The sequence below is a fragment of the Delphinapterus leucas genome, chromosome 8, assembly GCF_059928025.1.
Source record: "Delphinapterus leucas isolate spDelLeu-1000000601 "Yukka" chromosome 8, BTC_Dleu_Yukka2, whole genome shotgun sequence".
Lineage (NCBI taxonomy): Eukaryota > Metazoa > Chordata > Mammalia > Artiodactyla > Monodontidae > Delphinapterus > Delphinapterus leucas.
In genome coordinates, this window is record NC_143136.1 from 29,776,906 (window position 1) to 29,803,703 (window position 26,798).

The window sequence follows — 26,798 nt, forward strand, 5'->3', positions numbered from 1 at the left end:
GATGTGGATCACCATATTTTCTCGACTTTAAATGATATTTGTGGTAACATCTAATCCCTGATGTTTATCATAAGAAAGCTTTAGTATCTAAATTGTGGGATTATATTAAGCACTATACACAATTTGGCAGGTTCTCATTTAGTGTCAGTATTAGTAGCATTAGAGGATTTTCTGAGTTTCTTCTTGCTAAATTTATACCAAGTTTTTGAGAAAGCATTACCAGAAAAGTACTGTTCGGCAACTCTCCAGATTATGCAGCATTTTGTTAACACCACTACAAAGTAACATCTTCGGGTATTTCATATTAAATAAATCCCCGTTAAGAAGACGTATTCCCTCTTGGATATCAGGATGACAGGAGCGGGTCACTGCAGAAGGGCCCCTGGCAGAGGGCCTCGTTAACGAAGACACTGAGTAGTCAGCTCTGGGGGTGCCTCCACCCAAGGAGCTAGCTATCTGGAACACTCACCGTCTCACTGTAACTGCTATCTCTATGCACAAATAGGAAGACACTCGCAAAGTGCTAAAAGGCTCTGCCAAAGACAGCAAAAAGCCAAACTAAATCCCACAACTTCAGGCTCCAGTGTTTCTTTCTCCAATCAGGAAGGCCTCAGACAGTTCAAGAGTGCTGGCCAGACCCTTCGAGATCACCACTTATGAGTGGATCACAGATCTGTGACTAGGCAAACAGCAGACAGGAGAACCAAAAAGGGCTCACTCAGCACATGACACAAGTCTATGTGTGCCTCCATGGGCATCAGCATTTTCAGATTAAAACCTGTCAGTCAGTTACTTATATTCAACAAAAATGGAACATCTAATAAATGAAGATTACTGGGTAGTCAAAGGAACTTAAAAATCCTAGCAAGTGTGCTCCCCAACTTTCTCAGCCCACCACTTCCACATAAAACCCCACAAGTCAGATAATGCTCAAACAACCCCATTGGAAACCATCAGGCAACTCCCGCAAATAATGAAACACCGAAGTCACGTGCATCCTTTAACACATTTCCTAATCAGATGCGTGACAGCTCTGTGAGTCTAGTGATAACTTCGTGAGGGAAAAAAAAGATTTGGCTCCCTGGTATTATTGACTGAATGACAGAAATGATTTGATTCTACTCACCTTATTTTTTTCACTTTTTTTTGTTCTTTTTTTAAAATTGGAATATAGTTGACTTACAATGTTGTGTTAGTTTCAGGTATACGGCGAAGTGATTCAGTTTATCTATCTATATTCTTTTTTAGATTCTTTTACATTATAGGTTATTACAAGATATTGAGTATAGTTCCTTGTGCTACAATACAGTAGGTCCTTGTTGGTTATCTATTTTATATATAGTACTGTGTATATTTTAACCCCATACTCCTCCACCTTCCCCTTTGATTTTACTCATTTTAAATAGAACATATTGGAAACAGAATCTATCGTTTCAATATAATTTATTTTAAAATTGCCCCACCTTTGTGTCTGTTTAATTATCTCATCTGCTTCAGTAAAGTTCAATCAGCCAATTCTTATTATCTTCATTGCTTACGAAACCCTCATAAACCTGGGCGTTCATGGTGACCAGGCACTGATGTTTTCAATCAACTCCTGTACATCTGGATAAACATTTGAAAAGAAACTCCACAGGCCACATCTCACAAATGTGTATATTATGATATTCCAGGTTCTGAATATGGTAATTAAAAACTCTGACACTATACTCAAGTGATTATTCTATATGCATATCTTTAAATACTTCAAACTTGTCAGCCAGCATGATATATCAATCTATTTAATAAATCATTGGGCTGGTTGCAAAAAAAGAAATGTTTTTAAAAATCTATGGGCTTCCTTGGTGGCACAGTGGTTAAGAATCCACCTGCCAATGCAGGAGACACGGGTTCAAGCCCTGGTCCAGGAAGAGCCCACATGCTGCGGAGCAACTAAGCCCGTGCACCACAACTACTGAGCCTGTGCTCGAGAGCCCGCGAGCCACAACTACTGAGCCCACGTGCCACAACTACTGAAGCCCACGTGCCTAGAGCCCGTGCTCCACAATAAGAGAAGCCACTGTAATGAGAAGTCTGTGCACTGCAACGAAGAGTAGCCCCCGCTCAGCACAACTAGAGAAAGCCCACGTGCATCAACAAAGACCCAGCACAGCCAAAAATTAATTTTTTAAAAAACTATAATGGGGGGCTTCCCTGGTGGCACAGTGGTTGAGAGCCCGCCTGCCGATACAGGGGACATGGGTTCGTGCCCCGGTCCGGGAAAATCCCACATGCTGTGGAGTGGCTGGGCCCATGAGCCATGGCTGCTGAGCCTGCGCGTCTGGAGCCTGTGCTCCGCAACGGGAGAGGCCACAGCAGTGAGAGGCCCGCGTACCGCAAAAAAAAAAAAAAAAAAAAAAAAAAAAAATCGATAATGGGACACATGTACCTGAATTTGAATACTACAGGAAAAAGGATACAAAAAACATTTCAGAGAATTGGACAGCTTGAGAACTCAACACCTGTTTATTTACCTTCATTAAACTCAAGGGGAAAAACATGTTCAGGTATGAGAAGTTTGGCTGTACTATATATATTTTAATGCTACATACATTTTTAATAGTTCACACAAATCACACTATTCAAATTTAAAATAGCTTTGTGAGGAGCCAGTGTGGTCTGCTCTCTTGATTTCCTGGGGAATTTTTTTAGCCTCCCAGTCAGGAGTCTTGCACACAGAAGCCCATTCCCTCTGACAACAGTCCCTGCCAAGAAGCCTTCATGGACGAAGTGAGCTTGAGCTGAACCATGGTAATGATTTGATAAGGAAAGCATAAAAAACATTCTAGGAGGGTGACGTGATTAAAATGACAAAAGAACAAAGGCGAGAATAGAATATAGAACCCACAAGGACAGGGATTTTTGTCTGCTTGGTTCACTAATGCACATCCAGCTCCTAGATCAGCGACTAGATCAGAGTGAGTGAAATCAATATCTGTTTAATAGATAAATAAGAATGGCTTCTTCATGAGCCTAAGTGACAAGACCAATCTGAAAGGACCAGAGGATTTATGTTTGTTGAGACAGTGGGTAAATAAACTCCCATTACCTACTTGAGAAGTTTTTTATTTTGAGATGCTCTTTTATAGAGTATAATTCAGTGGTTTTTAGTATATTAAAACAGGGTTGTGTAACAATCACCACTTTCTAATTCCAGGATATTTTCATCACCTCAAAAGGAAATCCTTTGCCCATTAGCAGTCATTCCCCATTCCTCCTTATACCTCCCTAACCTCCCCCAGCCCCTGGCAACCACTAATGTACTTTCAGTCTCTATGAATTTCCCTACTCTGGACATTTCAAATAAATGGAACCACATAATATGTGGTCCTTTGGAACTAATTTCTTTCATTTAGCATAATATTTATAAGATTCATCCATGTTGTAGCATGTATCAATCAGTACTTCATTCCTTTTTATAGCTGAAAAATATACCACGTTTTGTTTATTCACCAACTGATGGATATTCGGTTTGTTTCCATTTTTTGGCTATTATGAATAACACTGCTATAAACATCCATGTACAAATTTTTTCTTGGACATAACATTTTCAATTCACTTGGATATATACCGAGATGTAGAATTGCTGGGTCACAAGATAATTCTATGCTTAAATTCTTGAGGACCTCAAAATATTTTCCAAAGCAGATCCACCATTTTCCATTCCCATCAACAGTATATGAGGGCTCCAGTTCTCCAGATCCTTGTCTGCACTTGCTATTGTCCATGGTTTTGGTTATAGCCATACTAGAGGGTGTGAAGTGGTACCCATCCAAGTTTAAACTCAAATGAGAGAGTGACACAGGTGAAATGGGGATCAAAATATCACCTTCAATTTTAGTGTTGCTACATTGGAGGAGAGGATCAGCTGAGAATCCAGTGGGCCTACTAATGCTGCCACCTAAGTTAGCCAGACTTACCCACCAAGGCACAGACAACATGGGATAACCAACACCCTCCCCCAACCCACCCACACCCACAAGGGCTGCCACTGCACAACTGAGAACAAGTAGAGAAAATGTGCCCTTCCTGTAGGGAGGTGGATCTCACCCAAAAAAGGGAGGAAAGGACTATGTAGCCGTGCCCAGCTCCTTCCCACCAGTTAAGTCGCTCTTCTTTCCCTGGGCAAGAGGGAGCAAGGGGACAGGAAGAAGCCAGGGTGAGAAAATAGAGCTAGGAAAGGACGATTTCCTCACCCCTTAATAAGGATGAAGAGCAATAAAGGGAAGTAGGGACAGAAGTACTGTATCTATCTATTCAGTCTTACACTGTTGGCCACGTGGCAGTTCTTTTCATAAGAAGAGAAACCAAAGTATTAGTAGGCATTTAAAGTTAATGGTTCACCTAAAAGGGATTTAATAGAAATATATTAAATTTGAAAATAACTATTATACCATCATACTGATGCCTAACTCCTTTAGAAGAACTGACACACTAAAAATTAACTTATTTTTAATAGTTTCATCAACAAAGTTGACCAACAAATCAACAAAGTTGTTTTGTCACATACTGTGTGCAAAGCACTGTGTTAGGAACTCTAACAAAAGCTATCGCTCGGGCTTCCCTGGTGGCGCAGTGGTTGGGAGTCCGCCTGCCGATGCGGGGGACGCGGGTTCGTGCCCCGATCCGGGAGGATCCCGCGTGCCGCGGAGCGGCTGGGCCTGTGGGCCGTGGCCGCTGGGCCTGCGCGTCCGGAGCCTGTGCTCCGCGGCGGGAGAGGCCACGGTAGTCGCAGGGGTGGGGGTGCGGGGTGCCGCGTACCGCGTACTGCGCACCGCAAAAAAAAAAAAGCTATCGCTCTGTTGGTGCACAAGGAAAGTTCTTCCACATGCATTTACTAATACCTGGCACCTATTCTCTACTGCCTACTTAATCTGCTGATCTCTCCAGTTCCTATATTTGCTTCACAAGGAAAGAAGCCCATTTAGCCCACTTTCATCCAATAAAAGTAAAAGCCTAAGACTTTAGCCTCTTCTTAACTAGAAGTGGGAACTAGGTAGGGGCTTCATAGCTGTGATATGGGAAGACCTAGACAGGTTCCTCCTAAGTGTGGTTCATCATTTTGTTCGACTCTAATTCCCAGAATATTTTAAACGCCCACATTCAGATTTCACTTCAAAGCCAAGTAGCCTATTAGGGATTCTGTTCCTCCCTAGTCATGTGAATAATGGTGTGTGTGTGTGTGTGTGTGTGTGTGTGTGTGCATGTGCATGCACACGTACTTTTGTCTAAATAGTTTGAGATCTTCGGAAGAAAGGTTGCACGGGTGTAAAAACAGGTTTATTTAATCTAGCCATTCTTAGATACTGATTTTCTTTTCTGGTACTTGATACAAAGATTTTCTTAAACAACATGGAAGGCAATGTGAAGTTTAAAAACATGTTTTTAAAAATGTGTATGTAATGGTAGGAGGAGCATGAATTTATACAAACTTTCAGAAAAAAAAACTCTCAATATGTAGCAAAAGCCTTAAAAATATACCAACTCTTTTTTTTGTTTGTTTGTTTGTTTGTTTTTCGGTACGCAGGCCTCTCACTGTTGTGGCCTCTCCCGTTGCGGAGCACAGGCTCCGGACGCGCAGGCTCAGCGGCCATGGCTCACGGGCCCAGCCGCTCCGCGGCATGCGGGATCCTCCCGGACCGGGGCACAAACCCGCATCTCTTGCATCGGCAGGCGGACCCTCAACCACTGAGCCACCAGGGAAACCCTATACCAACTCTTTAACCCAGAAAATTCCATTCTCAAAATTAATCCTTAATCAATGATTAAAGAAGTGTTCAAAATGTATCTGGAAGGCCTTTCCTTAAAGTTATTTGTACAGTGAAAGAGTAGAAGCAATCTAAATGTCTATCATTATGGGATTAAACAAATTATAGCAAATGAATTGGAAACAATATGATACATTTTTTAAAAATAAAAGTTTAGAAGAATTTTTAATGAATGCTAAAATGTTTATAATATTGTTAGGTTAAAAAATTCTCCCATAAGATAATGTGTACCATATCATCTCAGGTTTTAGAGTGTTTTTATAGATACATACACATAAAAAACAGACTGTTACCATTCATTCATTACATATAAAGCAAGTAAGTTTGGGTATATAAACTGCTTGGAGAAAATGGGTCATAAATAAGAAAAAAGCAATGAATACAAAAACAAACTGCAATGAACACCTCTTTTGTCAGAGTTAAAATACCCTTTGTTTTAAGTTTTAGTTACAACTGATGCAAGATTTGATGTGTCTTATTCATGATAAGGCCTCCATTTGGGACCTCAAATGACCTCTGAAGGCCAATTAGCTATTTCATTTCTTTAAAAAAAAAAAAAAAAAACCTTCTTGTGAGAAGTTTGGATCAGGTTGCCACAGCCTGCAAAGGTGGTTCATTTGCTGAGTCTGTAAAGGTCTCAGGCAATCTTCTCTTCCCCAGACTCGTGATTTAGCATCTGCAGTGCTCACAGCACTAGCACAGCTGACAGAAGCTTTGTTTCGTACAAATGCCAGGCAGCACTGTTCCCGTGCTTGATTTAGCATTTCTGTTCACTTTCCACAGCACTAACTTTTAAGGAGATTCAACAACCCCCCAGATGCAGCCTAAGGCGAGAACTGACAGACTAGTGAGAATAATAGATGGAAGTTCTTAATCTAGGGCATAAAATTCAAAGGTTTGGAACACACATCAAACTACAAACGTCCCAACTGTTAGTTGGACAGTTATAAATCCGGAGAAATGCCGTGACCCCTCATGGCAGTAATCTCAGTTCATACCACCTATAAATACTTGTTAAGAGGTTATCAGACTGACAAGCCCAGGTTACCAGACTGTACAACCCAACAAACCCACACATGAAAGGTCCACTTTTGTGCCAGTGCTCATTAGCAATCAAGGAAACAACCCAGTAATGTTTCCCCCCTTTTTTGTTTCCCTGTTTGTGTCCCATTCCCATGGCACCCATGGACGCTCCTTAGGCTCAATGGCACTCTGTGGCCTTCTTACAAATCAGAGTCTCTGGATGCAGCCATTCCAGGGATTTTCACCCTGACTGGTGGAGAGCAACTGTGTTCCTTACATACAAGTAATCTCTCTCTCTTGTTTTAATCTAAACCCACTTTTCCTTATTGATCTTCCAGGAAGAGAACAGTTAACCTCCAAATGAAAGAAATCAAGCACCCCACTGCATTTATATTACAATGCTTGGTGGCCTTGAGAAGGCTTATGTGTCCTCTTTCCACTTCAATTTCTTCCTTTGAGCAACAGGAATAATAATACCCACCTCAGAGAACTGTTGTGAAGATTGAGAGGGAGAATGTTCCCGACATCTTCCTTTCCCCATCTGTCCTCTGCCCTTCATGGGTACCAAGGTCCCTTGGACTAAACAGTCACTCTAACAGCCCACCCAGTCCGATCATTCAATTTCTCTGCCCATGAGCCTAGTGCTGCCATGGAACTGGAGAGCTCTTAATACCGTTCACTTACATAAGATACTGTATGTATAACCAAAACAATGATCATTTCTTTATTGGCTGGAGTCTCCAATGTTATCTCAAACATTTGTAAATTTTAATCAATTTCTCCTAAACTTATTTTAAATTTAAAAATAATAGCCTTGTATAAGAGGCCAGAGGATTTTAGTGAGATAGACAACAAAACAATGAAGTGTGCAATGAACAGTTCTATGATTAAGTACATTTATACTACAGGATGTCCATGTGCTATTGACCATACCTTAGAGTACTGTGGTTTCCCATTTTCATAGTGAATCTCCACATAATCAGAAGACAGCAAACCACTACAAAGGAAAGAAAATAGAGTGATTTCCACATCTAAGACACTTGGAGGTTTAAAAATAACCAGCTCAATAAATGGATGTGAGAGCCTTGTAAACCGCAAAGCGCTCCAGTCCACAGTAAGGACAGAACAGGTTATCATCAAGAGTCTCAAATGTTATCCAGCAACAAATCATTCCTCCGTCTGTTAAAAAAGATAAAATACAAATAATTTAAAGATGAACTCCTTTTATACACACATTCATCATTTGATTGATATGTTAATATGGAACAAACAAAAAGGCAGGTAACGGGAGAAGACAGGCTCTATATAAATCTCAGAGCTACGCTCTAAACAATTGGAATCTCAAAACAATCGTTGAGGAAGAGTACAGAGAAAAGACCAGATAGAAAATATTTTAGGCTTTTCAAGCCACAGGGCCTCTATAACAACTACTCAGCTCTGCTGTATTATCACATAAGCAGCCACAGGCAGTATGGTTGTGTTCCAACAACACCTCATTTAGGGACACTGAAATCTGAATCTCACATAATTTTCACCAGTCAGGAAATTTTTCTTCTTTAATTTTTTTCAACCATCTGAAAGTGTAAAAAACTTTCTTAGCTTGAGGGCTGTACAAAAACAGGAATGCTGGATTTGGCCCACGGGCCATAGTTTGCTAACTCCTGGAATAAAGAATAACAGTTAAGCATATAGACTGTGAAGTCCGAGTGGGGTTTAAAACCTATCCCAGCTCCTTGTTAGTAGTGTGACTGTGGGCAAGTTACCCAACTCAGCCTTTACATGAGTCACATGGAGACAACAAAGAGTGTGAATCTCATACACACCAAGAGGATTAAATGAAAGCATCCACATGAAGACTCAGCACTGAGTATGTGCCCAGTAACGGGCACTGCGGCTGTCACTATTTTTAACTCAGCTTCTTCCAACGCATTTCTCCCTATATAATGTGGGAAATAAGAATATGTGCCTCCGAGGCAGCTCTGGATTGTTAGGGCATCCGGGTTCCTGTTCGGGCTCTGCCACTAGAAATAATGATTATAAGAGATCACTCACATTGACTGAACACTTACTACATCCCAGCCACTGTTCTAAGGACTATAAAGGTAGAACCCATTTAACCCTAATGGTAACTGAAGAACAACAGTAGGTTCTACGATGAGCTGGATGCGTGCCCTGCATTTAGGCCTCGATTTCCTCTTCTGCAAAAAGGTTGGAGCAGACGATGCCTCAGGTCCCTCTTGCTCTGACATTCTATTTTCTATAATTCTGCCTAGTGGTAGGTTTTCTTATTAGGAAAACTTGACACTGCTTCTTTAACAGAAGGATGGGAGGACCCAATGATTTCACATCATTTTGAGAACTGCACCCGATGTGGTTCTAAAATGACCCAGTGCAGAGGGCTGGAGGAGGCTCGGAGCCAGTCAACTGAATAACTGGGAGCCACGTGTGTGCCTGGTCCAGCCTGGCTTCCTGTGTGAGCAGAAGGACAACCTTTACAACATGGAAATAGAGCAGGTGCTTGTACCTTGGACAGGTTTTCCTACTGAAATTACTAATCAAACGTGTGTCTGCTAATTATTCTACATTTGAAACTAATTATGGTACGTCTACTCATTCCCTTTTCAAAATCTCAATAATCTTAAAAATAATGAGAGTTCTTAGCTCTCTATACTTGAGAACACCTGAGAAGATACAGAAAATTCTTTCAGTTCTAGTTAATGAAGTCAGCACTGCGAATGTACATAAACAGGGTTGTTGTTGGCAGCATTTCTCTGAGGAATCTTTCCGCAACACCAAGAGGCAGGGAGGTTGCACTAACTGCATTTTAATTACCTCTCTCTACAGGTCATTCACTATTTTCAAAATTCTCAACCACACCATCACTGGAGCGTGTCTAACAGTTGAAAACAAGGTATTTTAGACCGCTACTCTTGTTTGTAATTACAAAAGCAGATAAAAACATTCTAACCGTTAACTACCAAACGGATAAAGGTCACTTTAATTATCGTATTTCTATCTTTTCAAGGGCCTTTTCCCTACGATGGACATACCTATTTCTAATATCTCCCGCATTTGAGAAGATTTTTTTTTTAACCTATTTATTTTATTTTATTTATTTTTGGCTGTGTTGGGTCTTCATTGCTGCACACGGGCTTTCTCTAGTTGCGGTGAGTGGGGCCTACTCTTCGTTGCGGTGTGCAGGCTTCTCATTGCAGTGGCTTCTCTTGTTGCGAATCACGGGCTCTAGGCACGTGGGCTTCAGTAGTTGTGGTGCGCGGACTTCAGTAGTTGTGGCTCGCGGGCTCTAGAGCGCAGGCTCAGTAGTTGTGGCGCACGGGCTTAGTTGCTCCGTGGTATGTGGGATCTTCCCGGACCAGGGCTCGAACCCGTGTCCCCTGCATGGGCAGGCGGATTCTTAACCACTGCGCCACCAGGGAAGCCCTGAGAATCTTAAAGAAGAAAAATAGCTACTTTTCTAGGACAGAGATAGACATAAGACCATATCCTCCCTTTCACAGAGACACTCTACTCTCCCACCTCCTACAAATAGCACCGCATCCCCATTTGCACCATCCTTCCCTCCTGTCTGACCATTCTTCCCTTAAAACTGTTTCTTTCACTTATCACAGTGTCCCCAGCACCTGGAATAATGCCTAGTGCATAGCAGGTGCTTAATCAACATTTGCTGAGTGAGCAAACACCTACCAACATCCACTATACGCCAGGCCCATACCATGTGCTGGGAAGTGGGGATGAAGAATGCAACTCTCTGAAACTGAAACTAAGCAAATCAGTACAAATGTATGAGATTCGCCATCTCATTCTAGAATATTATTTGTAATCTTCCTGAAAGTGAATTAATGTCAACTGAAATGTAATCTAATTACAAAAGTCTTAATGTAATTTTGAAATGAGACTTTTCAGTGAGGGGCAAGTAACACTGGAAAGGAAGAACTGAATAGCTAATTGTGTGGTGGTGTGTCTCCAGCTCCGCCCTGCAGAAAAGGAACAGGTCATCTGTATCTCTGTAGGCCTGAAGATAAGTTGTCTGGCAATCTCCACCTGCAGATGTTCTCCAAGGCCCTTCCTCCACATCTGCTCTCTGTAGTTTCCCTAGGAGAACTTCCTGTTGAAAATACAATGTTCTAACATGCCAATACTGATCTAATTAGCAATTATGGTCCCAAGTATAAACAGTCATTGTACTTTCTTGATCAGCCAGTTGGGTGTTTGGTTCTGAGTTGTCTGATAACTTGGGAGGACTGATGAAAAGGAATTTCTGAACATTCTAAGTTCTGAAATAAACATCCTTTTTCTAGTCATTTAAGTTACAGAAAAGCTATACACCCCAGCTACTACAGTCCTTCTCATGCAGGTTATCTGGTGAAAGAGAGGTGGCCTTGGGAAGTAAGGAGATAAATGTAGGATGGAAGTTCAAAGCAAGGTGAAAGATAGTGGAAGAATTGGAATAAGAAAATTCTCTTTTGATTATTGTTATGGAACCTTCTTGCTCACCGCCTTCATGGTGAATCTGCATCACAAAGGTAGTGAAAAGAACTTGAACTAGACAATGTGATTTTACTCAGCATATGAAGAACAAGTATAAGCACCTTAATGATGCTGAACTCCAAAAGCAGGAGAATGGCAAGACTATTAAAACATGGCAAATGAGCCAAGAGTCAGATCAATGAAGGGGACTGTGGCAGAAATAATGCTGAGTATCCACCAAATCCCATTTCATCTTCCCCTTCCTAGAACAGTAAGACTATATTTCACAGCTTTCAGAGCAGTTAGGTTGGGGTCAAGAGACTGAATTTTGGCTCATGAGGTATGGGGGGAAGTAATATCTATTCTTCCAGTTTAACCATTAAAATCCATGCTTGATTATCCAAGCTCTCTCTTCCCTGGAACCCTGGCAGTCACATGCCCTGGAAGCCACATGCCCTAGATGGCATAGCTACAAGGTGAATGCAGCCTAGGTTCCTACATCTTGACTGGAGAAGAGCTTCCTAGGAAAGCCACTCAAATTGCATTAGACCATAATGTGGGTAAGAGACAAAATATTACAGTGTTAATTCTCAGATTTCATCTTTACTATTGAAACATGGTCTAAATGTTTCTAATTCCAGCATCTATCACAAAAAAAGTTTTAGAAATTTATGTTCAAAGGATTTCAGAATCATCAGCAAATATACAAAGAGAACTTCTATAAGGTCTAGGCATTGGAAAATCACACAAAGAGGGAAGTTTTGCCTATATAAATATTTGTTGGAGTCCTCGAGTTATGTGTCTAATGAAAGAAGGTACATGAATAGTCAGGTGGTCAAAACTCCAAAAGTTTATATCTTACATTCCTCCAAGGAGGCTCATTATGGAAAAGCCAAGGATCTGAGTAATTGGAAAAGTAACTTATCAAGAATCCCTAGTGCCTTGAAAAGTCATTAACCAAGAAGAGTGAATGACTTCTAGTTTTTTGGACGATAACTTGAATCCCTTACTTTAAAGAAAGAACTATATGTCTTCTTTTGGACAATCCCGGTCATGGTAGGCTGTGAGAGGGTTAATCAAGCAAATTAAATTGTTCAGAATGAGATGACATAGAGAACAGGGCCTTGAGCTCTAAGGAAGACTACTAAGAATGGCAAACATTGGACCACAAGATGTGGTCATCTGCCCTCTTACCAATTTCTGTTGATTAAAGAGTCCAAGGATCTGGCTTGGTAACACATTCATTCATTTAGTGACAAAATTGCTGAGCACTATGGAGATTCTCAACTTCATGGGGCAGCAAGGATGACAGCGTTGGACCACGCCTGCCCCCTCTTCCCACTAGAAGCTTCACATTTGTCCTTTTATACACATAACTATTTTAATTCATTAAATAATTACTCTAAGTTGTAATGAGGAGAGACACAGAATTTAAACTAGTACATTCATACAAGCAGAAGCTTGTAACTTTACTATTATCCTACTGTCCTTACATTGCTTTCCTCTTTTTTTTTTTTTCCTTTGCAGCACACGGGCCCCCCACTGCCGCGGCCTCTCCCGCCATGGAGCACAGGCTCCGGACGCGCAGGCTCAGCGGCCATGGCTCACGGGCCCAGCCGCTCCGCGGCATGTGGGATCCTCCCGGACCAGGGCACGAACCCGTGTTCCCCGTATCGGCATGCAGACTCCCAACCACTGAGCCACCAGGGAAGCCCTTCTGTCCTTTTTGAACACAACAGACTTAAAAGGTAAGATGATTCTTCAACCACCACTTCTCTCAAGTCTTAAGAAAAAGTTAGACTCATCCCACCTAAAATAATTTGTATGCCAAAAGTTATTTCAGCTAGGAAATATACACTCCTTTGAGTGTAGACAATAAAATAAGAGTATTAAAGCTGTGTGCAAAGATTGTAGACATGGAGAGGTTGAGATTTAAGAGAGTAGAAATGATACATTAAGTGGGTGAAAGTAATTATAGGTTGAATTGAGGCTTGGTGTTAAGTCAAACAAAGATGGCATGGTAGGCAAGGGCTGGGGAATGTGGGCATATTTCATAGGAACAGAGCTGGAGGTGGAGAGTACTCCTAGCACAGGCAGCTTGTAGAGATGTAAGCTTCTTTGAAGGTCACGACAGGAATTTAATGAGCTCCTAAACCACATAAGAGGTTGCAGTACTTTAATGTGTAGGGACTCATAAGTGATGGCCCATGCCCCATAATACAGTGAAGAACACTCAAGTATATTAAGAATAGGAAACATAGGCAGGGCTGCAAGTTAATAGATAGGGCAGTAGAGAGAAGAGGAATTAGGGGAGAAATAAGGGATGAACTTGAGGTGATGTAAAAGCTGAGGACCCCCACATGATCAGCCGATAAGAGGAGCCAATTATGAGTTCCTCTCTGAGGAAGTAGCATCAATAGAGACATTTTTACTTACACAAAAATAAAAGATGTCTAATTTCTCCTCCCCAGCTTTTAAGCCATACCACTTGAAGTGGCTTAACACATTCCTAGCATGGCTGCCACCATCTCTATAAGTATACCAGTAATTTTGAGATTCCTCTATGATAGAATTGTAGTTACTTTCACACAAATGGGTAATTTTACCCCCATATGTCATGAAACAAAAACAATTTTAAACACAGGGAAAACTGGATCCAAATAAAGATAGCATACCTTTTGAACACAGTTATGCAGAACTGAAATGCTTTGGTGCACCATTTTCAAAGCTAATAATGAATATTATAGTTTGTTGAATATTGCTAATATAAGTTCTTTTCTGATCTGCCCAATATTTATTTATACTATCATCAAACCAGGCTTTACATGCAGTAAAATCGTAGAGAAATAGATATGGATCTATTATCAGCCTTGCCTTCTGGTAACTTTGTCTCGAAGAAAAAAACTCTCCTCCAAGTCTAGTTTTTGCCATCTCCCAGGACAAGAGCTCCCTACTTGTTTCATTTTTCAGTCTATAGAGAAAAAGTGTACATTTGTTTATACAGTGTCCATCCTTCTCAAGTATACATGAAATAGTCAAAAGTGTAAAAAGGAAATGAATGGGAAAACTACCAGAAATAATAAGAATTAAGTAAGATAGCCAGTTATAAGATATATATGCAAAAGCAAAATACATTTCTATGTGCACAAGCAAAAATAACCTAGAAATAATCCAGGGGAAAAGTTTCTACTAACAATGACAACAGTGGCAACAAATGTTATATACGTAATTATGCATGTGGGTATTTACACATATATGTATAGATGTACATGTACTCTGTAACATTAATGTAATTCCAAACAAAATTTCAGAAAGTTTGTTTAACTTGATGAAATTATTCTAAAGTTCATCTTAAAGAATAAATGTTTATGACAACCCAAACATGTTTTTCAAAAAAGGAGTAACAATAGGACCTCATATTACTACTACAGTAAATGAAATACAGAGCACTGGCCTGATTAGATGGACAGCCCAAAGGACAGAACAGAAAGTCCAGAGATTCAAGGTCATATAAAAAATGTAATATATGGAAATAATGACATTTTAAATTGGTAAAGAAGAGAATAAATAGGTTTGGGACAAGTGACTAAACATTTTGGGAAAGTTAGATCCCTACATCAGATCTTACACCAAATAATAATATATGCTTTAAAGGAATGTATGTTTTAAAATAAACTTACTATAAAAATATAGTTGAATGTTAGGAAGCAGAGACCATTTTATGCATGGTCTTAAACCCAGAAATAATTTTTAATAACCGATAAGACTATATAAGTTTTTTTGATTTCCATAAGTTAAATTTTAAAATACCATAAACAATTGCAAGGCAAACTGAGAAAAAACAAGTATATGAAAAACAAAGGGTTGCTATTTTTTGACATAAGGAGACAAAAACAAATAAAAACAAACAACCCAACAGAACGTAGGCAAAGAACATGGGCAGATGATTCACAAAATATTATGTACAAAATGCAATTCACAGAAAAAAGAAAACAGAAATACTAACGGTGATCAATCATACACAAATCTACAATTGTATTAGTAATAAAACACCTGTAAATTAAAATAGCCATACGAGACCATTTTCCCCCATCAGTTCAGAAAATAAAAAATGAGTAATAGTAGCTAGATCTGGCAAGAGTGTAGAAAAATTGGCACTTCACACATTACTGTGGGGAAAATGAATTAATATGTCTTTCTACGGGACAATTTACCAATAGCCATCAATCCCTGAAAGCATGTTCACCTTAAATCCATAAGTTTTTATAATCTTATAAGAGCTACTTATAAAGGTTTCCTGAGGAAATAGCTAGACAAGAGCAAATAAACACACACACACACACACACACACACACACACACACACAGCTATCTCGGCAGGTGATGCAGATGCGAGTAGGTTTAAATGTGCTTTTACATTACAGATGCTTGGAAACATGGGAAAGATGTTCACATCGTTCATTGAAAAATGCTAATGAGAGAATGTTATGATGTTGTCTGGTAACTTTTTAAAAGTATGTTTATACGTGTATATTCACATATAGAAAAAAAATCTGCAGAGATATACACACAAATATAACAGTAGGCTATCGCTTCCTGTAGAACTTTCAAAGGTTTTTATTTTCTTTCTTTGTTTACCCATAATTCCTAAAGTTTTTACAATGAACATACTTTTGCCTTTTAAAATGAGGAACCACAATACAAGCTATATTCTTTTAAAGGAAGAGAAACATAGCTCTTTAGGAAGGGGATGAATTAATTAACTAATTAATTAATGACTAATTTCAGGCCCAGGAAAAGAGTCACAGGCATTGACAACCACCACTAACCTCGCTGGGTGCAGTGGTCAGGCCCGGCTGCCTCCGTCCCCTTACATGGAGGTTGGGGTGAGGACAGAAAAAGAAACAAAATGCAATCCCCACCCTCAAGGTGACTATAATCTCACAGCTAAAATAAGACAGGACAGCATGTACCCTAATATCATAAACAGTAAACCATCAAGCTGCCCCAAAGGGAAAATTAATTTCAACTAAGATGATCAGGAAAGCAGGGCCAGGGCAGGTTCAGGACAGAGTATAGACAGGGAAATACAGGCAGGAAAGAGCAGGTCACATAGACAGGAACCAGGATGTGCAGCCAGGGAGGATATTCAGGGTATGGATAGAAGTCCAGTGGCCAGGGCATAAGTCACGGGTGGATGGTGTTTAAAAGGCAGGATTGGGACCAGGCAGTACACAGATTTAAGCAGAGGAGTTGGAACTTCTGAAGGAAAGGGCACTCTAGGACCAGGAACTCACACTTGGAAGAGCTCAGAGTAAGCACTGCGTTTGTGTCTTCAGAAGCTGCAAAGTCTTTAGGGCCTGAGAAGGACTTAACACAGATACTGGCTCTTTTACTGGGTCAATTAGAGCCATCTGCAAAGTAATTAATGTTAGCAGCAGGAGAGAACGGCATGAGACCAGCAAAGACACTAAGAAAAGGCCTTTCCACATGTGAAAACCTGTAGATTTAACTTTCCTTCACTCATTCAATTAATGGCTGAAGACTGGATGAGAAGCAAAAAACAAAAAAAAAAATAGATGAAGGTTAGATAAAGAAATGATTTTTAACAAAAAGTAAAGATTATTTCATTTTTATTTAAAATTTCCATTTCTTTTTTATTTGTATTAATGCGGTTAGTTTTATTTTTTAATTTTTTAATTTCTATACAATTTTTAAAGGTTACTTTCCACTTACAGTTATTAAAAATATGGGCTATATTCCCCAGGTTGTACAACACATCCTTGAGACTATCTTACACCCAATAATGTGTACCTCCCACTCCCCCGCCCCTATGTTGACCCACCTTCCCACTGGTAACCACTAGTTTGTTCTCTGTATCTGTAAGCCTGCCTCTTTTGTGCTGTATTCACTAGTTTGTTGTATTTTTTAGCTTCCACATATAAGTGATACCATGCAGTATTTGTCTTTGCCTGACTTACTTCGTTAGCATAATGCCCTCCAAGTCTGTCCATGTTGCTGCAAACGGCAAAATTTCTTTAAATGTTTTTACTGTGAATTATAGATATTTGTCCTAAAATTTAGTTATGCAAATACTAGCGTGAACAGCGATTTCATGCTGTTTTAGTAAAGAGTAAAATTTTTGTAGAACAATTACAGTTGCCTTTTGTGTGCTCTCCTCCTCCTTTTTACCCTACCAAGGAGGAGCCTAACCATTTCTTTCTCTTGTGTTGACACAGTCTGAGCATGTACGGTATCTGCTGGCTGACCTGAGACCCAAGGCCTCCACAGAACCTGCACGGCCCTATAAAGGAAAAGGCATTTGACGTTGTCATCCCTCTGTACTGATCAGAAAACAACATTCTGTGCAATCATGGGATCCTTCATACATAGAACACAGAGACCTTTAGAGATGATAACCATGGTCCTTCTAAATACTAGATATGTTTATGAAATTATCAGAATGTAGCAATTAGAAACACAGTTCTGCAGGAATGTCAAACCAGTAAGCAGCTAAGACCACCACATAGCAAGAAGAAGACGAGGAAGGAAAAGGAGAGCTTCTTTGTGGTTTCTTCAAGACACTATAAAATTACTCTTATACAAAGTGACACCTATTTTTTAAATTAGCACTTTAGAAAAATGATCTTCAAACTTCTGAGCACATTTCATGACATCGAGAAATTATTCACTGGGCCTTTAATCGTTCAAAAAAAAAAGTCATGATGTCCTTAATTTCTCTAACCAAAGAGATTTTTTCATTCTTCCAAATTATGTACCGTTTCAAAATAATGACAACAGACCTCTGAAAATTATAGAATTTATTGGAAAAGCTACCATTAATTTGTAGCTTCTTTGGAAAGGGGATTTCTTCCAACTAGCATGGACTTTCCGATTCAGTATAGGTCATTCGAGTGTTAACTAGGCCTTTTTCACACTGCTCGCTGTTATACCTTCAGTCAAGGAAGAATGCCTGAACTAAACAGGCACCCAGGAGCCATTTGTTGGTTGAATTAATGAACAAATAATTAATGAATGAACAGGTAACAGAAATTAGGAGATCCAACTCCTAACCTGACTCTTATTGCCTCTGAGTCCTTCGAGAAGTCCCTAACATTGTGGAACAAGTTTTCTCCCTTACAAAAACCAAGATTGTTGGATTATAGCATCTCTACGGAAACTTCCAAGTCTAAAATAGTGAATGCATGACTGCCATCATCTCCTACCCTAAAAGTATAGCTGTGCTAAGCTGGGACTTGGGATTGTTAACACACACATCTCATCTATAATATTTGCTACCTGCTTTATCAAATAATCAACTGTCTGTATATTGGGATGACTTCAGGCCAACTTTACCAGAATGGTGCTAAAAGAATGGTTGCATTCATGTTCCATATATACTGTAAAGAGCTGCTTTATAATTTTATTTTCTAATTCTACGTATTTCAATGTACCTCAACCAAAAAAGAACACCTCAATTTCCAAGAAGGAAAGTGATAAACTCTTCCTACAGATTAGATTAATAAAGAACAAAAAACTTTTACATAGAAATTAAACTGAGCCATGATCAAAATCTGCTAAAGCTACATTGTATAAACACCAACCTATTTAAGGGGTGTGTTGAAAATCAGACCACACAATTACAGTACTGTTACTTGATTGAAACTAAAAATAAGTCAAAAACTTAAAATCAACTATCATGCTTTATCATAGAGATATTGCAAACCAAAGAAAACAGGGAAAAATAAGAACTTATCCTGTGTAAGTTGCTTATGATAAGCAAATCTGATGACACCTGATGTCATTCTGAAAGACATGTATACAACAGTGACTACATCTGTGTAATTTACTCTAGTCCAGTTTTATTATATCGTCTGGACATTTTGCGTAATACTAAAACTGAATTCTTATCTTTCAGAACTACCCAGATCATTAGTTATTTGCACTCGATTCTCTCTTAAAATTCATTTTAAATAATGTATAGACAGACACCTTCCTTCTATTTTAAGAAATATCATGTGCCAGTAATAAAATCAAGTCAGTGGTGGTAGAAAAAAGCAGAACAACAAATCTATAAATCAGAGTTTTAAGACAATTTCTGTAAATGGGCCTTTCCTCCAGCCAGACAACTTTCATTAAATTGTCTTAAAATTTTAATTCCAAGTAGATAATCTTACCCACCGTCACCATTAAAGTGCCTCTCAATGTTTGGAGGAAAAGCAAAACCTTTATAAGTTTCTAGAAGCAGCCAAATCTCAGAGAGACTGACACAGAAAAAAGGAGAAACTATTCTATTTAGGTTCTTTCAGAGAAACTATTTTTAGTTTAATCCTAAAACCATACATTTTTAGAACCCTGGTGGAAAGTCTAACAATTCACTATGTGATCCATAGTGGCCAATTCACTGTGTATCAATAGTATATTCAAGGATCATGAGTACTTAGGGTTGGGGATGATGATGGGGAAGAAGAAAGATCCTAAGTGAACTGATTCACATCCAAGAAAGCAGTACCAAGGTTGGTAATTCACAACAGGGATAGAAAATGGAGTGGACTACCTTCAGAGAAAAATCCAGAAGCTAATAGTCTGGTAGGGTTAAAACTCTGGGCCAAGAGCATATTCAGGAGTTGAAATGCATATAGAGTCTAGAGATCACACCAGCATGTAAACAACAGATAAGCAAATGAGATTCTCCAAACTACCATCCCACAGAAATGGCAGGTACCATGCTGTTTCCATAGCTCTTGGTATTGCCACCCACACAGAGGAAGCATCTAATCAAGTTCTGTGGCTGATGGGTCCAGGGAGCTCAGAAGAAATAAAAGACAAGATGGCACGTCACACTTTAGTCAGAGGAATCCTCAGGGTCCTACAAGCAGAGCTCAGCTCCCCAGGTAGGCAAGGTGAGGCCAGAGACAGTCCATGGCAGAAGCAACAAGAAAACTGAGACTCAGGCTACTTTCTGTCTCTCTCTTTTTTGGTTTTAATTAATTTATTAATTTATTATTTATTTAATTATTTATTTATTTGGCTGCATTGGGTCTTTGTTGCTGTGCACCGGCTTTCTCTAGTCTCAGTGAGCAGGGGCTACTCTTCGTTGCAGTGTGCAGACTTATTGCAGTGGCTTCTCTTGTTGTGGAGCACTGGCTACAGTAGTTGTGGCACACGGGCTCACTAGTTGTGGCTCACGGGCTCTAGAGCGCAGACTCAGTAATTGTGGCACATGGGCTTAGTTGCTCCGCAGCATGTAGGATCTTCCCGGACCAGGGCTCGAACCTGCGTCCCCTGCATTGGCAGGCAGATTCTTAACCACTGCGCCACCAGGGAAGTCCATGTCTCTATCTTTTATAGCTAAGTATCCATGAAGTCAAAAGCCAATCCCAGGGATGGGATGGAGGAAATGTTTTGGTGAAGGGACACACAGAGAGCTTCTAAGATACTAGCCATGTTCTATTTCAACCCGGATGGTGGGCATTATACAAATATCCATTTTATTATTCTTCTTTAAACTGTAAAAATATATTTCCACTCCTTTATGTGTACATTTTATAATTTTAGTAAAATAAAGAAAAAGGAATCCAAAATATCTGTAAGTAATAAAAACAGAAGAGCCTAGTCCAATTCTGACATTGACAAATTTGAGTATGAGACAACTTGAGCCAGAAATGGACCAAGGAAAAGGCACCTGGAATTAGAAAGTTATCACTACTAAGACCAGAGGGGAAAAAGACTTTAAAGAACAAGTGGGAGGTGAAAAGCACAGAGAGAACAAAAGGCAACTTTCTTCTTCTCTAAAAATAGCAGGCTTATTAGGCCACTTTTAGAGCCAGTGCTCACATGGGAGTCCATTTCTATTAAAAGAATAAAACTTAGAAAGGGAAAAGAAGTTCCTGGAGGATACCAAAGTATGGAAAAGAAAAGTTCAGAAATGTAACAAAATGTAATAGACCAGACAGAATTTGAACTATATATGACTTTAGTATCAAAATATTTAACTCTCAGACTAAAGAGGTAAAGGAACAGAAAATGAGAGGGTGAGGCAAAGAAAATCCTTCCACGCACTGATTTTCTGCTGAACTACACTTAAAAAGTAAAGAGTGTGTGTGGTATAAGGTTAAGTAAACCTCATAGAGAGCACTGCCATGGCACCTGACTGCTTTCCAAATAAAGTGGCAAAAGATACCATCCTATACCCTTCACTGAAATACTCAAACTTAAATTTAACTTTAAAAAAATCCTCATTTTCAATCACCAAGACTAACATTGCTGGAAAACATCAATCTCAGTTGTTTTGATAATCATTTACAATCACATTTATGAATTCGTAATGCCAACAAGTATCTTCCCTTTCTCACTCCCACATTCTCCTATTGTTTAAAAGACTTATCTGTACACAGGAAAGTGGAATTTATGGATGACAACACCAAGAGTGGGTCCGAGAACAAGCCAGACCTGTGTCACAGCTATACGAAGGCCTACTCATGTTACACAATACAAGCCACTTCTAGACGTTTTATGCTCAACAAGATAAAATCTTCTCCAGAGTTCCTATTTTTCATCAAAGGCAATGTATTACAGTGTTAGACATTTAAAACATCCAATAATTCTAAAAAAGGTTATTCGAGGAGTGTTTTCACATGCATGCTCTGAGGGTCAAATCAGTATCTCTATTTTTATACACAATTTTTTAAATCCTAGGGCCATGTAATGGCACTTAACAGCCTTTTTGGATGACTAAGAATATCTAAAACCAGAGAACAGTTTTGAGATGACTAATAACTTAAATACCCACACTAAACTTCAACCCCAAATCAGAAAGGATGAGTGAAGTAATAACATAATGAGGCTTTTTCCCTTTTTTCCATGCCTCAGGCGCAATCATTCCTATAATTCTTAACTAGAAAAGAATTTTAGTTTGCTTATCCTTTAAGAGGATATTAAACAGCTTGTACAAAAAATTGAAAGATAATTCTCATTTTTTATCCCATAAGCTCAGATAAAAAGCCTGTGGATATCAAGTTCTCTTTAGCTCTTTTTTTTTTTTTTTCCTGCGGTACGCGGGCCTCTCACTGTTGTGGCCTCTCCTGTTGTGGACTCTCCTGTTGTGGAGCACAGGCTCCGGACGCACAGGCTCAGCGGCCATGGCTCAGGGGCCCAGCCGCTCCGCGGCATGTGGGATCTTCCCGGACCGGGGCACGAACCCGTGTCCCCTGCATCGGCAGGCAGACTCTCGACCACTGTGCCACCAGGGAAACCCTCTTTAGCTCTTTTATCTGGATTCTAGGCATTGCATCATTTTCTAAAGTTGCCTAAATTCTAACACAGGTGCCACTGAAACAAACCCCAAACCCCAGTCATCTCCACCTAGTGTTGGATAACTCAGTGAAAGTTCCTAGTTAATAGACCCTCATTGTTACTAAGTCATCCATTCTACAAATTCACTATAAATCCGTTCTACAAATTCACTATAAATACCTAAGAGAAATACATGAAGGTCAAAATACTTCCAAAGACTGAAAATGTTCCCCTCCCTCCCACTTTCCATCTTAGACTATCATTGATTTTTTTTCCATGTTCATATTCCTACAAGGATTACAAACTCCTCATAAATTACAACAGAAGAATAAAAATTAGAGGAACAAAAAACTACTGCATTTCCCTATAAAGAGAAATGGTCCTAATTTCAAGCTACTAAAAACTATGAAGCTAAATACTGGGAAATTTGAGCCAACATACCTCTTCCCAGAATTTGAATAGGTCAGAGCAAAAATTTCATATCCAACTCAGTTATTCTTCAAGTATAAGATTAATAAATATTTTTAAGCATTCAAGAACTCATGAAATCTATCTTGCACCTATACTCTTCAGTTAATTCTGGTCAAGCAAAATACAAATAATCTGGGAAGAATGGAGAAACCATGGTAAAAGGACTCACAGTGGGTTCTGAATCCCTTAAGTAAAGAACAAATGCTTATTATGGAAATTGTAGTTACTGAGCAAAATGCAAATGTTATACACCTTAACGATGTAAAAAGTATTATAACTAACAGGTAAGGAAGGAAAGTGGAAAAAGTATAAATGTGTTCATTTTACCTTCATTCAAATATACAATCTAGTTGAAATAATTCTTTTCTTTTTTTTTTTTTGATGACTCCAAACAATGTTCTTCACAACTTTGGTAGGACATTTTTAGCAAGTAACATTTCTTGTTATGAAGAAATATTCATCTCACCTTCATACATCTCTTTGATTTCACTTGTTTTCTTTTCTTTTGTTAAATTTAGTATTCATTATATTTGCATTTTATTAAGTGTAATCATTTATATTTAAAATATTATTATAATATAACCCCATTTTTGCAAACTATCTATCTGTATGCATAGAGAGTTCACGAAATAGAGTGTACAAATAATAGTAATGGTTACTTCTGAATGGTAATTTTTAACTTTTCCTTTGCATTTATTTTGTACTGACTTTAAATTTTATAATGAGCAGTATCATTTTATGAAAACAACAATATATTTTCATCAGAAAACTGCTTTTGATATAACAGCTACTCTTCTATGTCTCAGAAGTACAAAGATTTCTGACAGTGAAGTGGAAACTAACTGAAACATTCACCATTAGCTGTTTCTCATATGGTAGCTGGGTAACAGCACACCTGTAGCTTCAGTGTGGAGGATTAAGAGGTAACAGGGGAGATCCATTACTTGGGATAGCCATTACTTCATCATGGCAAGCTGCTATTTTAATGAACTCCTGCTTCAGGATGGAAATCAATTAAGACAGCTTCGCCAGCAATCTCAGAGAGAAAAGGTGAGAAAATTATCTGCAGAGCTACTAAGGTGTTGTGGTTTTTGTTTTTTGTGGGGGTTTTTTTGCGGTACGCAGGCCTCTCACTGTTGTGGCCTCTCCCGTTGCGGAGCACAGGCTCCGGACGCGCAGGCTCAGCGGCCATGGCTCACGGGCCCAGCCACTCCGTGGCATGTGGGATCTTCCCGGACCGGGGCACGAACCCGCGTCCCCTGCATCGGCAGGAGGACTCTCAACCACTGCGCCACCAGGGAAGCCCCTGTTGTGTTTTTTTGTTTTTTTTTTTTTGTAGATAACCAATGCATGTTTATTGAAGCAAAGGAGGAAGTACAGGAGGACCAGGCTATAGGGAACTTTGCTCCTCAGAGGGAGAGTTACACTTCTCTAGCTAATTTTCTTTTTTTAACATCTTTATTGGAGTATAATTGCTTTACAATGTTGTGTTAGGTTCTGCAGTATAACAAAGTGAATGAGCTATATGTATACATATATCCCCATATCCCCTCCCTCTTTCGTCTCCCTCTCACCCTCTCTATCCCAGCACTCTAGGCGGTCACAAAGCACTGAGCTGATCTCCCTGTGCTATGCAGCTGCTTCCCACTAGCTAGCTATTTTACACTTGGTAGTGTATATATGTCCATGCCACTCTCTCACTTCGTCCCAGCTTACCCTTCCCCCTCCCCGTGTCCTCAAGTCCATTCTCTACGTCTGTGTCTTTATTCCTGTTCTACCCCTAGGTTCATCAGAACCCTTTCTTTTTCTTTTTTTAGATTCCATATATGTGTGTTAGCATATGGTATTTGTTCTTCCATATATGTGTGTTAGCATATGGTTTTATTTGAACCTCCATACTTTTCTCCACAGTGGCTGTATCAATTTACATTCCCACCAACAGTGCAAGAGGGGTTCCCTTTTCTCCACACCCTCTCCAGCATTTATTGTTTGTAGATTTTTTGATGATGGCCATTCTGACGGTGTGAGGTGATATACTCACAAAAGGTGCTTTTGTTACAAGTCTATGTTGTCACTGACTTCTCAGAAATAAGACACGATCTTTATTACCAAATACAAAATGCTTACGTCAGCACCTGGAACTTGCTGGTGCCTGCTAACATCTACCTTAATTAAGTGACATCTAAAAAGCAGAAGGCTTTATTTACTGAGCCCTTTTCTAAGTACTGTTGGGGAAGTAATTTAAAAATGAACTAGGCAATTAAAAAAAAAGAAAAAAGTTATCTTTTTATCTCTTCTTCCCCATTCCCTCCCTACCCTTACCTACCCTGGAAAACAGACCTAGTAATGAAGGAAGCCCAAGCTGGCTGCACAGTGATCACTGCCCTGCAGATCTGTGCTTTATAATCACTGTCTGTTCCCAGCTTATAAAAATAAAGGCTGGAATAAAGTCTACCTGGAGAAAAGGGCACTCCTGAAAAGTTTAAAGACACCCACAAATGTAAAAGCGTGTTTGCGTTTTTTTATATCAGCGAGACCAAACACAAACATGAGACTATGACTTTAAAATACACAGCATTGGACATTCAGACAAAATATCATTAAGTGCATTTTCGAATGAAGCCCTTGGGAAAACTTCATACAGTAAATCCTATCAGGCAAGGATCTGACTGCAACTTGTCATCCAGAATGCCATGACTTTGTCAACTGTCAAAACTTTAAATACACTTTCTTCTTGTTAAAAAAAAAAAAAATAGCCCTGCCTTTATTTCTAACTATGGCAATGTTGAAAAGCAAGAGTCCTTAAATAGATGTGAATTTCCTTTTATTGCAAGATAATGTATAATCCCAGAATATTTTTCAGATCCCCTGAACACCTTTTTACATTTTTTTAAATGATTTCAGCCATCCTATCCTCTTTCATTTATACTTCTAGGTTTAGACAATCATTAATTTTGACAAATGTCTATCTTTCTGTGTCAAAATACAAGTATGGTTGACTGGAAAACAAAATTTTTCTCATTCTACTTAGACAAAACTAAGGAACATAACGACACATCGGTTAAAGACAAAAAAGTTGTTTTGTCAGTAACAGAGAAGTTAAAAATTGTTTTTCCAGTTGATAATAAAACGTAGGAGGCTTTATCCTGCCAACAGCAAACATCTGTAAAAATAAAAAGAGTGTGGGCTTCCCTGGTGGAGCAGTGGTTGAGAGTCCGCCTGACGATGCAGGGGACATGGATTCGTGCCCCGGTCCTGGAGGATCCCACGTGCCGCGGAGCAGCTGGGCCCGTGAGCCATGGCCGCTGAGCCTGCGCATCCGGCGCCTGTGCTCCGCAACGGGAGAGGCCACAACAGTGAGAGGCCCGCATACCGCAAAAAAAAACATAAAATAAAAATAAAAAGAGTGGATCTCAACACTAAGACAAAATTCAAATGCAGGTAGCCTGTTTACCTGGAAATGCAAATATAGATTCAAGCTGTAACTGAGGAAAAGTCAGAAAGAGCAAAGGCTGGAAAGTGGAAACAGGAATATTAAGCTGTATGATAGCTTGTGTTGTGAGTAGGTGAGGTAGCCCTGGAGAAAGAGTCCTAATTGAGGTTCTCTTCTACCTAGCAAAAACACCAACCACTTGGTGAACCTCAGGAACAGAGGCTTCATTTAAGACCATCACATTTCACTTTTCAGCTGAAATTACTACTGTTTGTATCCTCC

At 39.4% G+C, this 26,798-nt stretch overlaps 1 protein-coding gene across 1 annotated transcript in view; it reads right to left on the reverse strand.

The window, feature by feature from the left end:
* ADAM23 (ADAM metallopeptidase domain 23) overlaps window positions 1-26,798 on the reverse strand; it is a 162,859-nt gene that overhangs the window by 67,550 nt on the left and 68,511 nt on the right. Inside the window, 1 exon segment of the mRNA XM_089916472.1 lies at window positions 7,764-7,827. Within this exon segment, the coding sequence (XP_089772598.1) occupies window positions 7,764-7,827 (64 nt within the window).